Source organism: Marmota marmota, unplaced genomic scaffold (genome assembly GCF_001458135.2).
Source record: "Marmota marmota marmota unplaced genomic scaffold, marMar, whole genome shotgun sequence".
In the NCBI taxonomy this organism is placed as follows: domain Eukaryota; kingdom Metazoa; phylum Chordata; class Mammalia; order Rodentia; family Sciuridae; genus Marmota; species Marmota marmota.
In genome coordinates, this window is record NW_025999842.1 from 10408868 (window position 1) to 10421170 (window position 12303).

Sequence of the window (12303 nt, forward strand, 5' to 3'; positions counted from 1 at the left end):
CTCCTCTCTCTTCTCTCTCTCTCTCTCTCTCACACACACACACACACACACACAGCTACAGAAAGAGTAAGCTTGAAATAATTCTTCATGGGAAGGAAACAGTGTAAGAAAGCCAGCACATAGACTCCTTCAGACTGCACTTGTCTTTGTTCCTAATGATTCCACTGTGTATCTTCAGTACATTACTGTAATAAATCTAAGCTATGAGTACAACAATAACAGGTTCCTTCATTCCTAGCAAATCCCCAAAAGTGGGGTAGTACTAAGGACATCAACACAACTGTCTCCACTTTCTTACTCTCCATTTATTAGCTTCGTAAAATCACTACTCTGACCCAGCTAAAATCACAAAAAATAATCCTCAGATATTTTCTATCCTTATTTTAATTTGTCTTCCTTGTGACATTTCATACTGTTAAATCACTCACTACATAATTATTTTTAATTCATTATAGATATTTTAACTCCAAACTATTTTTCATATTTGACATTTTTTTGTCCTTTTGTGCTGCATCCTGGAAAATTTTTCTTTAGGAGATGAGGCGGTTACTGGAGATTGAACCCAGGGGCACTTTACCACTGAGCCACATTCCCCCATTTTTATTTTGAAACAAGGTCTCAATAAATTGCTGAGGTTGGCCTCAAACTTACAGTACACTTTTTATCAGCCTCCAGAGATGCTGGATTATAGGTGTGCACTACTACATCTGACCCTAGAAGAATTTCTTAGTTAGATCCTCCAGTTTAATCATTTCCTCTTCAGCCAATTTCATTCTGCTATGCAGTCTACCTACCTTCTAATAGTCTGCATTATTTTATGAACTGACATTGTTTGCTTTATCACTGAGTTTTCCTCTGGTGTTAACTACAAAGAATAGTCTAGTTCTGTATGAAGAGGAGAAAGGAAGAAGGAGGAGGAGGAGCAAACAGTAAGACCCCAGTAAAAAATGAAGCTCAAATACATTTATGTTAAAGAGAGGAAAGAGGGAGATCCAAAAGAGAATACATATACAAATGCACAGAAAAATTAGTATAGAAGGATAACCAAAGAGCAGAGAGTAATTTTTAACTCTACATACTACTAGATATTTGAATTTTTATTTTCAAATAGAGCTTATCCTCATGTCATTTGTATTTTAAAATTAAATAAATGGGGAAATTCTTCAATAAAAATGCTAGTGGTTAATACAAAGGTTGAAGGATAGTAAGTTTTTTAGTTTTTAAACTTTCTTTAATATAACTATATTGCTTTCGAAGTAAAAGCAAATAATTCTAATATTTACAAATTATGGCTTGAAATGAGGGGGGAAATAAATCATAACGCTACATAAAGCTATAGAATTTTTTCGTAACTCTGCTTCTGGAAGTATAAGCACAAACACTGTCAAAAATTATCATTCCCGGGGCTGATGCTAGGGCTCAGTGGCAAAGTGCTTGGCTAGCATGTGTGAGGCACTGGGTTTGATCCTTAGCACTGCAGACAAAAAATAAATAAAATAAAGGCATGCTGTCCATCTACAACTCCAAAAAAATTTTAAAAAAAATATATCATTCCATGCCAGGTGAGGTTGCAAAGTCTGTAATCCAGCGACTCAGGAGGCTCGCAAATTCAAAGCCAAACTCAGCAAATGTGGGATGCTAAGCAACTCAGTGAAACTCTGTCTCTAAATAAAATACTAAATAGGGCTGGGGATGTGATTCAGTGGTCTGGTGCCCCAAGTTCAATCACTGGTACCAAAAAAAATTTACCATTACTCACCATCAAACCAAACTTAATTGCATTCTCCAAAATGGAAGAAAGATGTGTGCTTTGACAATGGCAAGCCAGTATACAGACTAATTTTTGCAGGTACAAGAGAGGCTGGACAACACACTAAAAATGCCTGAAGATATAAAAGAATTAAAGGCAGTAAGGACCTGAAGGGTCAAGAACTCAAATGGAAGAAAAACCAAAGAAGTAAGTCAGACCTCAACACGATTTTTCCTCTCTAGGATTTTTCTCCAGAAGCACTGTTAACAGATTACCTCTCAACTAATGTCTAAAGAGTTCAATCCCTGATTAAGTCAATGCTCTCTGCTCTTAATCCTTATAGGAACAAAAATAAATCCTCTCTGAAAGAAAATCAGAACCTCAAATTATGCCCATAGTTTCTCAAAAATAATATCTAATAATTCAATCAAAAATACTAAGTATGAAAAAAATTACAATTGGCAAGTAATCAAAAGGACACAAAAAGAAAAACTAACAAAGATCCTATAGGAGATCCACACCTTCATTATCTGACAGCTGGGCATAGAGGGGGACATCTGTAATCCCATATGTAAAAGAATTTTAACTATGTAACAACTTTAAAGCATTAGTAAAGATTCTTGCTAAATATTTGGTTGGAACTTCATAGCACTTTATTAAAAAAATAGTAAATTTTTATTTTAGTATCTAAGATTTCTTTGGTTTACCTAAGAAATATAAATAGGATGAATTTTCATAACTGCAATTTTTCTCTTAGAAGACATACTCGTAGCTATTAAAAACCTTTAGAAACTTTCAGATACAAACCTATCTGAAGAAATATGGCTACCATGCCATTTTTCCTAAATCTCAAAAAGTTTATAAGAAGGTTAAGAATATAAGATTTTTATAATGAGAACAACTAAGAACAGAGCAGGGAGGAAGAGCAGGAGGAAAAGATCAACTTTAAACAGAGACATGAGGTGGGAGGGAAAGGGAGAGAAAAGGGAAATTGCATGGAAATGGAAGGAGACCCTCATTGATATACAAAATTACATAAGAGAATTTGAGGGGGAAGGGAAAAAAAAAAAACAAGAGAAAGAATTAAATTACAACAGATGGGGTAGAGAGCGAAGATGGGAGGGGAGGGGAAGGGAGGGGGGATAGTAGAGGATGGGAAAGGTAGCAGAATACAACAGTTACTAATATGGCATTATGTAAAAATGTGGATGTGTAATTGATGTGATTCTGCAATCTGTATTTGGGGTAAAAATGGGAGTTCATAACCCACTTGAATCGAATGTATGAAAAATGATATGTCAAGAGTTTTGTAATGTTTTGAATAACCAATAAAAAAAAAGAAAAACTGATTAATTAAATTCATTAAGCTTTTAAAAAAAAAAAAAGAATATAAGATTTTAAACCTTACCAATTTTAACCGTTCTTTTCTCCTCTTGCCAAAGGAAGCACTTGACCCAGGTTCTGATTCCTTTTTTCCATCCTCATCTTCATCTTCATCTTCATCATCCTCAAAACACCAATCTGGCAATAAAGGTGGTGGTGGTGCTTCCTCTATATCACCATAGCGACGAAAAAGTTCCTTCAAATAATCACCCTTATAAATTCCTGGTGGTCTGGCTTGGGCAAAAGTAGCAACTGCTGCTTCAATACTATGGAAAACAAACGCCATGCAATGTCCTCACTATTCTCCATTTGTTCAGACTTATCAAAACTTACTTATATTCAAGACATCACAAAGGATAATAGAGGTTTATAAAATGGATAAACTATAGTCTTTACCCTCTAAGCATTCAAGCATTAAGGGATAAATTCATTCTGAAATAGTTTTAATATAAGGCATACTGACAATTCCTCAATTCTAAAAGTGCATTTCTATAAGCACATATTAAAGATGTGAGTAAGAGGTCTGGAGTTGTAGCTCAGAGGTAGAGCACTCGCCTAACATATTCGAGGCCCTGGTTCGATCCTCACACCACATAAAAATAAATAAAGGTATTGCATCCAACTACAACTAAAAAATAAATAATAAAAAAAAAGATGTGGGTAAAGTCACTGAAGAATTTCAATAAATTTTTAAAGGTTAAAGTCTTACTCTAACAGCAGTCAACAATTGTATAATAATGTGAACAAAAATAAAACATGTTGTTTTTCAGGAATTTCTGAAAGACCCAGGCACTGAGAATGCAGGTCATGAGAGAAAGGTACGCATGGGCTAAGTATGGCCTAAAAGTCTGGGGTTACTGTATATAGTTTCTCAATGGCCAGAAAGCACAGGAGGATGTATAAAATGGAATAAGCACAATGAGATGTGTACTTTGGCTGATTATATTCAAAAAAGGACCTACTATGTAAAAGGCTTTGTAAACATAAATAATGACAATCAGTCAATGAGAAAACTCAATTAGTAATATCTTATTCTCTTTGAAATTTTAGGTAACTAATGTTCTAATCTCTCTAAAATATGTTTCTCTAAAAAATATATGACACAAACAAATGATGCTCCTCAATAAGGATGTACTGAGTGGTTTAAATGAAATCCTATTCCAAAAAGATTTCCTTCACATAATATTATAATTTGTTCCTAGTACTTAACAGCTATACAAAAGACACTATTTAGAAGAGACATAACAACAGCAATTTCCAAAGCTGAATATGAACACAAAATATTGAAAAAAATTTGTCTCTGATAATTCTATGAGAAAAAAAACATGGAGATGTAAATACATAATTTATGGGATTTGTAATCACTCAACTAATGTGCCACTTAATACAAAACAAGCAGGTTAATCTAAAGATTAACCATATTCAAAATGAAAAACATTTCAAATTATATTAATCATGAGCTCAAAAAACTTGGCAATATAATATGCTACAACTAAAATACCAATAAAGATTCTTATCAATTATAACAAGATATAAATACCTCCAATCCATCTTCTCCACCAAAAAGGCACATATGAGGAAACCAGTGCGATTGAAACCATGGGTACAATGAACACCTACAAAATAAATTAACTTGGTTAAAATTTAATAAATCACAGCAGAGGCTACATTTTGCTTTAAAATTCCAAACTGCCATCAAAACAATTCAGTTATTTTATAAAATTACACTGTACATTTAAAAAGCTTGAAATACATTCTCTTATAATTTAGTAACTTTTCAGTTCAAGTTGCTTAGAATCTAATTTACAGCATAGGCTAGAAGTTTAAATGTAATATATTGGTTTACTGGTTTAAAATTGTCTCTAGGGAACAACCCACAATAAAAAATTAAAAAAATTTAAAAAAATAAAAAAAAATTGTCTCTAGGGTATAAGTATAAAGTATCTTATATAAGGAGTTATTTTCAAATTCAAAAGGACTCACACAAACACACATAAGAAACCTCTATCCCACATATTCTGGAAAAAAATTTCCAGCCCTTATAATCAATGATAAGCATATGAAAGATAGAAATAATGTATTTTTTTTAAATCCAGAAACTAGAGCAAAACCAAGAAACTAATGGAAATATAAACTCATCTGAAGGTTGATACTAGTAATCATTCAAAGTGACACAGAAAATAATTAACTGATGAAGATATAGTATAATAAAAATAAAACTAGCCTGAAGTTCTCTAGAAGCCAAAGTAAATTTTTAGAAGAAAGAAACCTAGGGTGAAAAGGAAGCTTGATTTTCTGAAATCATATTTTAGGACATATTCAAAATTATTTTAACTACTTATATAATAGTTTGGTGGATATTACTAACATGAAAAAATTGCTGCCAGGTTAAATGACCCTTGAAGATCTCAAAATAAAGTTTTTCCTGTAATATCTGGCTTTTTTGTTTGGTTGGTTTGTTAATTGTTTAAGATATTTCTTTTTTTTTTTTTAATGGTCTTCAAAAAAAGGTAAACTTTCTCCTTTGATCTTTGTTAACCTTAGTTTTCTATTAGGCAGAAATTTAAATTTTAGTGAGAAAAGTTAGTTTACTATTGCTTTTCATCTTTTCTCATTTTAATAAAAGAATGAATTTGGTTTCACAGATACAAATTATATACACTGTATATTAATAGTATTTCTATGGAAATAAATAACAAATGGAATCCATAAATAAAGTGAACACTCCCTTAAGAGTAAATTTTACCTCCCACCCAAATTTGTACTCTTCTCCATTAAATTTACTCCTCCTTTGTACATGTAAAAAAATTTTTTTTTCTCTGCATACACAGTTCATCTTAGAATGCAATCAAGCTCAAATATAGAAATAAACTAGCTAAAATTACTAAACTTCCAGAAGAAAAATCTTCACCATCTTAGAAAAGATTTCTTCAACAAAACATTTTTTAAAGTGTGAAATAATATGAAGTAATGATAAATTAGGTTATTTCAAAACAATAAATTTTGCTCCTTGAAAGATACCATAGGGCTTGCTTCAACAGCACAAACACTAAAATTGAAATGATACAAAGAAGATTAGCATGAATCCTGAGCAAGGATGACATGCAAATTCATGAAGCATTCTGTATTTTTCTAGCCTATAACAGCTCTAAGTGCAAAAGAAACTATTCAGAGATACTCAAAAAAAGAAGGAAAGAAAGGAGGAAACAAGGGAGCAACCGAGGGAAGGAAGGAGAGAAAGAAGGGGGAAGGCGGGAGGGCGGGAGGGAAAAGAAAAGATGCCATTAAGAAAATAAAAACAACAGCCCAGGGGCTGAGGTTGTGGCTAAGTGGTAGAGTGCTTGTTTGGCAAATGTGAGGTACTGGGTTCGATTCTCAGCACTGCATAAAAATAAAATAAAGGTCCACTGACAACTAAAAAATACTTGAAAAGAAATCAGCCCCAGAAATATTTTCAATACATATAACTGGAAAAGAATACATAAAGAACATTTACAGGGCTGGGGGTGAAGCTCAGTGGTAGAGCAATTGCTTAGCATGCATTGCCCAGCATGCATAAGGCCCTGGATTCAATCCCCAATAACATAAAAGGAAAAGGAAAAAAAAAAAAAGAATAAGAACTCTTACAGTTCTCTATTGCTTGTTAATTAAGACAACATAATTTTTTTAAATCTAGGCAAAAGATTTGAATATTCACTTTTTATAGGAAAAAAAAACATGCAAGAGAAAAATATACATGATTAACTACCAGAAAAATGCAAATTAAAGGTATAATGAGACCTTACCATACACTCATTAGAACTGCTAAAATTAAAAAGACTGACCACATAAAATGTCTGTGAAGATGCAGAGAAATTGAAACCCTCATACACTGTTAATGAAAATGTAAAATGGCAAAATCACTTTGGAAAACAATTCGGCAATTACCAAACAGTTAAACACACACCTATAACAAGTGACCTGCACATTCTAATCCTATTTAATGAAGAAAAATAAAATGTCCATGTAAAGATTTGTACATAAAGTGCACAGTAACACAAAGGCAAATGTCCAGAGTAATCTTATTGACAATGGCCAAAAACTGCCAACATCTCAAATGCCCCTTTATCAGCAAAATATATATTCATACAATGAATACTTAGGTAGATACAAAAAAGAAAACTATTAATAAATACAACAAAGATGATTTCAAAACCACTATGCTAAGTGAAAGAAGCCAGATAACAAGTACATATATAATTTCATTTCCAAAAAAATTCTAGAAAATGTGAACTAGCCTATAATGACAGAAAACAGAAAATGACTGCCTAATCTAAACCAAGAGAGAAGACAGAATGGACACAAAGAAGAATGAAATGCAAACACTATGAATCATGACTGTGGTTTCATCAGCATCTTGTATCCATCAACTCATCAAATTGGACATTTTTTAAAAATGCAATTTAATATATATAAATAGTATCTCAATATGTCATCATTTTTTTTTAACTTGATACTGGTTCTAGTCTGCAACTGGCATTAATAACATAATCCAAATGTTAGTATTTATCAATATGCCCTTGTTCTCAGTAACTGACCTTACCAAAAAATAAATATAATAAACTTGGCCAGGCACAGTGATCCATGCCTATAATCCCAGGTATTTGGAAGGTTGATGTAAGAAGATCACAAATTTAAGACTAGCCTCAGCAACTTAATAAGACACTGTCTTAAAAAATAGAAAGGGCTGAGAATGTAGCTCAGTAGCAAAGCAACCCTGGGTTAAATCCCCAGTATGGACAAAAGAAAACAAAAAGTTATACATTTGATATATTTAAAAATGCGCTGGTGTTGTGGCACTGAGTTCGATTCTCAGCACCCCATATAAATAAATAAAATAGATCCATTGACAACTAAAAAATATATTTAAGAAAAAAAAAAAAAAGAGCAATAAACCAGGCTTAGTGTGGCATGCACCTATAATCCCAGCAGCTTCCAAGACTGAAGCAGTAGGATCGAAAAGTTCAAAGCCAGCCTTAGCAAAAGCGATGCACTAAGCAACTCAGTGATGTCTCTGTCTCTAAATAAAATATAAAGTAGGGCTCGGGATGTGGCTCAATGGTCAAGTGCTCCTGAGTTCAATCCCCAGTACTTTCAAAAAAAAAAAAAGAACAACACAATGTCACTCTCATCTCATTTCTATATTAAGGAAAGATTTCAAAAAAATAAAAAAAGGAAAGATTTCTTTCAAAAAGATTTTTGTTACTTAAAAGCAAATTTGAAAACCACTATCAACAAAGAGCCAAATGATTAATTCCTATATCCATAAAAAATAGAAAATAATGATCATGAGTAATTTGAATAAAAATCGTTTTACTAAAAAACCCTCAATATACAAGGATATAAAGGAGTTGCAGACAGTAGGAACTATCTTCACAAAGGTAAATGCATGAATCAAAAATCACATATGGATTAAAATTTTAAAAAATTTTAAAAGCACATATGGCAAACTATAAATAAATCAGAATGGCTAGAGCATGGGGTATATATAATAAGACAGTAATACCTAATGCAACTGGAGAGACTGAGAGGGTCCAAATCTTGAAGAAACCTGAGCACCATACTATAGAGATCATTATAAATAATGGAAGAATACTGAGGAATTTTAAGCATGGAAATAAAAATTATCAGGCTTTACAAAAAGCCAGAATGGAGAGAACAACAATAAAGGCAAAGAAACCATTCCAGTAGTTAATGTGTGAAATGATAAGGATCTGACTGACAAGCCTTATGAAATGGGAGCATAAGGAGAGACAGACTGAAGAGACATTTAAGGTTAAGACTCTGGAAGCTGAAGGGCAAATAACTGTCAAGATTGAGAGAAAAGATACATTACTAGTCTTTGGTTTTTGACTTAAGTGACTGGTTGAACATCGGTACCATTTAATAGGTTAGGAAATACAAGAATTTTATCAGTCTTACCAGTAAGACAATGAGTTCAACTTTCAAATATGATGAATTTAAGATTCTTATGGGCTTACAAGTAGTTGATAAAAACCTTCCAAGAAAGTTCTGGATGGAACTGTAGATTCAAGAATAATCATTAACAACTATAGAAGAGATGTGTGATATGGATAAGACCACTGAGAATGGATATGTAAAATTGCAAAATCAAGGATGGAATCTAAGGAAAACCAACCTTTCAAGAATAGGAAAAAGATAATCCATAAAAAAGAAACTGAGAATGAATGGTCATGACCTTAACAAAACAAAGAGAACAGGGTCATACAAACAGAGAAAAGAGGAAGTTTCAAGATATGGGTATTCACCTGTTTAAATGTCATATAATGATTAGAACTGAAAGTAGATTTAATTAAGAGTGCTGAAGGACAAATCCAGACTGCAATGAAGTAAACAGATATAAATGGATCCAAGTACAGATTCTTTCAGAGTCGGCAGAGACTAAACTGTGGCTCAGTAGTAGATACACTCCACTGTGGTGGGGAGCGGGTTGGGAGAGGCAGCACATATGACACTCTGCTGAGGGATGGGGAACTGCAAACAGGAAGAAAGGCCTGGGTGGGAGCTACCAAACAAGATATTTAGATGTGTTTACAGACTAAGGAAAGGACCTAGTTAAGTAACAAATGTTAACAATAAAATTGAATTATTCAACTCAAGTTTCTGAAGGGAAAAGATGAAAATGGAAACCATCTTTGAACAGAAAGATCCTTTAAAAATAAGTATCTATCATCATAAAATTCTATTAAATTCCATTATCTCTGTTGCCTTAATTTTTTTTAATTTGTTTTAATTAGTTACACATGACAGTATAATGACCTTGACATATCATACATTTGAATCAGATTCGATATCATATCTCATTTTTCTGAGTATACAGGTTGCAGAATCACATTGGTCATGAATTCACATATATACTGCTCACATATACATTTTTTAAAAATGTCCTCGAAAAATCACAGAGCCAAGTATGATGGCACATGCCTATAAACCCAGCTGAAGCAGGAAGACCATAAATTCCAGGCCAACATTAGCAAATTAGCAAGGCCCTAAACAACTTAGAGAGACCCTGCTATCTCAAAATAAAAAATAAAAGGGGCTGGCGATGTGGCTCAGTGGTTATACATCCCTGGGTTAAATCCCTTGTATCCAAAAATTAAAAAGTCACACAAAGATGTTACTATAAACAGATTTTTTTAATTCAACATGTATCTTAACCCAACATGTTAATATACCTCATATTTTCAAGCCAACTTAAGCCACAAGTATTTCAACATTAGATGCGTTTCAAAAAAATTACTACTGCTTTTGTATCCAGTTTTCACTCTAGCAAGTTTAACTAAATATTTTGAGTAGAAAATGTAAGAAAAAGTAATTCTTAATAATGTAAGAATTAAGATGGGGTAGAGAGAGAAGAGGGGAGGGGAGGGGAGGGGGGATAGTAGAAGATAGGAAAGGCAGCAGAATACAACAGACACTAGTATGGCAACATGTAAATCAGTGGATGTGTAACCAATGTGATTCTGCAATCTGTATACGGGGTAAAAATGGGAGTTCATAACCCACTTGAATCAAAATGTGAAATATGATATATCAAGAACTATGTAATGTTTTGAACAACCAACAATAAAAAAATGTAAGAATTACTAAGTAATAAATCGTGTGAAAGTGTACAATTTTTTAAAATACCATTCATTTCTCATTTAATAACTCTTTACTATGCAAATACAGTTTTAGTTCTAATGTTCAGTTCTCTATCAAAATATAGAGGACTAGAGTTTTAAAAGTAAGAAGTATGAAATTATAAAACCAACAAATCTCTATAGAAAAAAATGTGTGCACATAATATAAAAAAAATTCCATGAACTAAGTATACTACAAACTTAAATACATTTTTTAAAAAATATTTTTTAGTTGTAGATGGACATAATACCTTTTATTTTTATATGGTGCTGAGGATCAAACCCAGGGCCCTCCACATGCGAGGTGAGCACTCTACCACTGAACTACAACCTCAGCCCTTAAATAGATCTTTCATGTTAAAAAAAATTTTCAGTTTTCATTTCATTATGAGAATGGGTCCATCTAGTGGCAAATAAGACATAGTTTAAAACTAAAGACTAGCTCACTATTAACAACTTCAAGGAAACTTCTTAATCAAATTTGACTTTATCTTCTAGGTAAGCTAATCAAATGAAATAAATTTATATGCCACTTAAAATCAAATTAAGGAAAGAAAAATTCTTCAACCAAAAACTATAACAATGAGGTACAGCTATATAAATGTAAATGTTGGATACAGAAATATCAATTAGGGAGATGTGACTAGTAAAGAGCTGGTGGTGATATCTTCTTAAATAAAGTCTGGTCTCAATATATACAACTTTCATTCTATCTCAATAGGCTGATAAATTTTTAAGATAAAAAATACTACTTTTCCACTAAAAGCAACCAAGTTCCTTGGAGAAATAATTTACTCCAGGTCTAGAAAACATTTTTTACCAAAAAAATTAAAGAAGCCATAAAAGATTGAAAAGGTGATATCAAAAAGATACCACAAACATGAAGGGGCACCCACTGGCAGCAATCTGGATCTCCAAATAAACATTCACTGCAACTGATTTAAATACATCAATCATACAAAATTCATGAATTTAATTGGTCACTACTGGAGACTGTTGTATTATCAATCCATTAATTTAAAAATTAAGAAATAAAGAATCAAATACTTAACTTGCTTTTTCAGTACAAACTGCATTTCAGAATAACCAAGTTGTTGAAAAGAAATGTTTTCATCAAAGAATTCCAGCTAATACATAAAAATAATTTCAAAATATTATTTTTTAGATAATCAAGGAAATCTAAAATTAACTAGGTTTCAGATGGCATTAAAAAATGTATGTCGTGAGGAGAAGGAAGATGGTGGCGAGGGGAGTGCATTGCCCCCGTGTGCTGCTTCACTGTGTGGGAGTATGACGAGTCAGGACGGCTAAAGGCTATCTTGTTAGGAATTTCCAGCAATAGTGGGGTGCTCCGGAACCTGGAGGAAGGATTTCCATCGCACGAGGATCGGCTACGGGGACTCAAACGCGAGAGGTTTGTCGCACGGAGGGTAACACTGCTTATTCAGCAAATCACCCCGCGGCTAGAGTCTGCAGCCCGCGCTGGGA

The 12303-nt window shown here is 32.9% G+C and overlaps 1 protein-coding gene and 1 non-coding gene across 3 annotated transcripts in view; one reads left to right on the top strand and one right to left on the bottom strand.

Moving 5' to 3' along the window:
• Positions 1–12303, bottom strand: part of Rngtt (RNA guanylyltransferase and 5'-phosphatase) — a 228847-nt gene that overhangs the window by 193106 nt on the left and 23438 nt on the right. For both annotated transcript variants that reach the window (XM_015499298.2, XM_015499296.2), the window contains exons 5-6: positions 4674–4749; positions 3159–3399 (exon numbers count right to left, since the gene is read on the bottom strand). In XM_015499298.2, the coding sequence (XP_015354784.1) occupies positions 3159–3399; positions 4674–4749 (317 nt within the window). The remainder of the gene's footprint in view (positions 1–3158; positions 3400–4673; positions 4750–12303) is intronic.
• On the top strand, positions 6159–6265 carry LOC125616018. Its single transcript, XR_007346615.1, has one exon. It is a non-coding gene; the product is annotated as a U6 spliceosomal RNA (small nuclear RNA).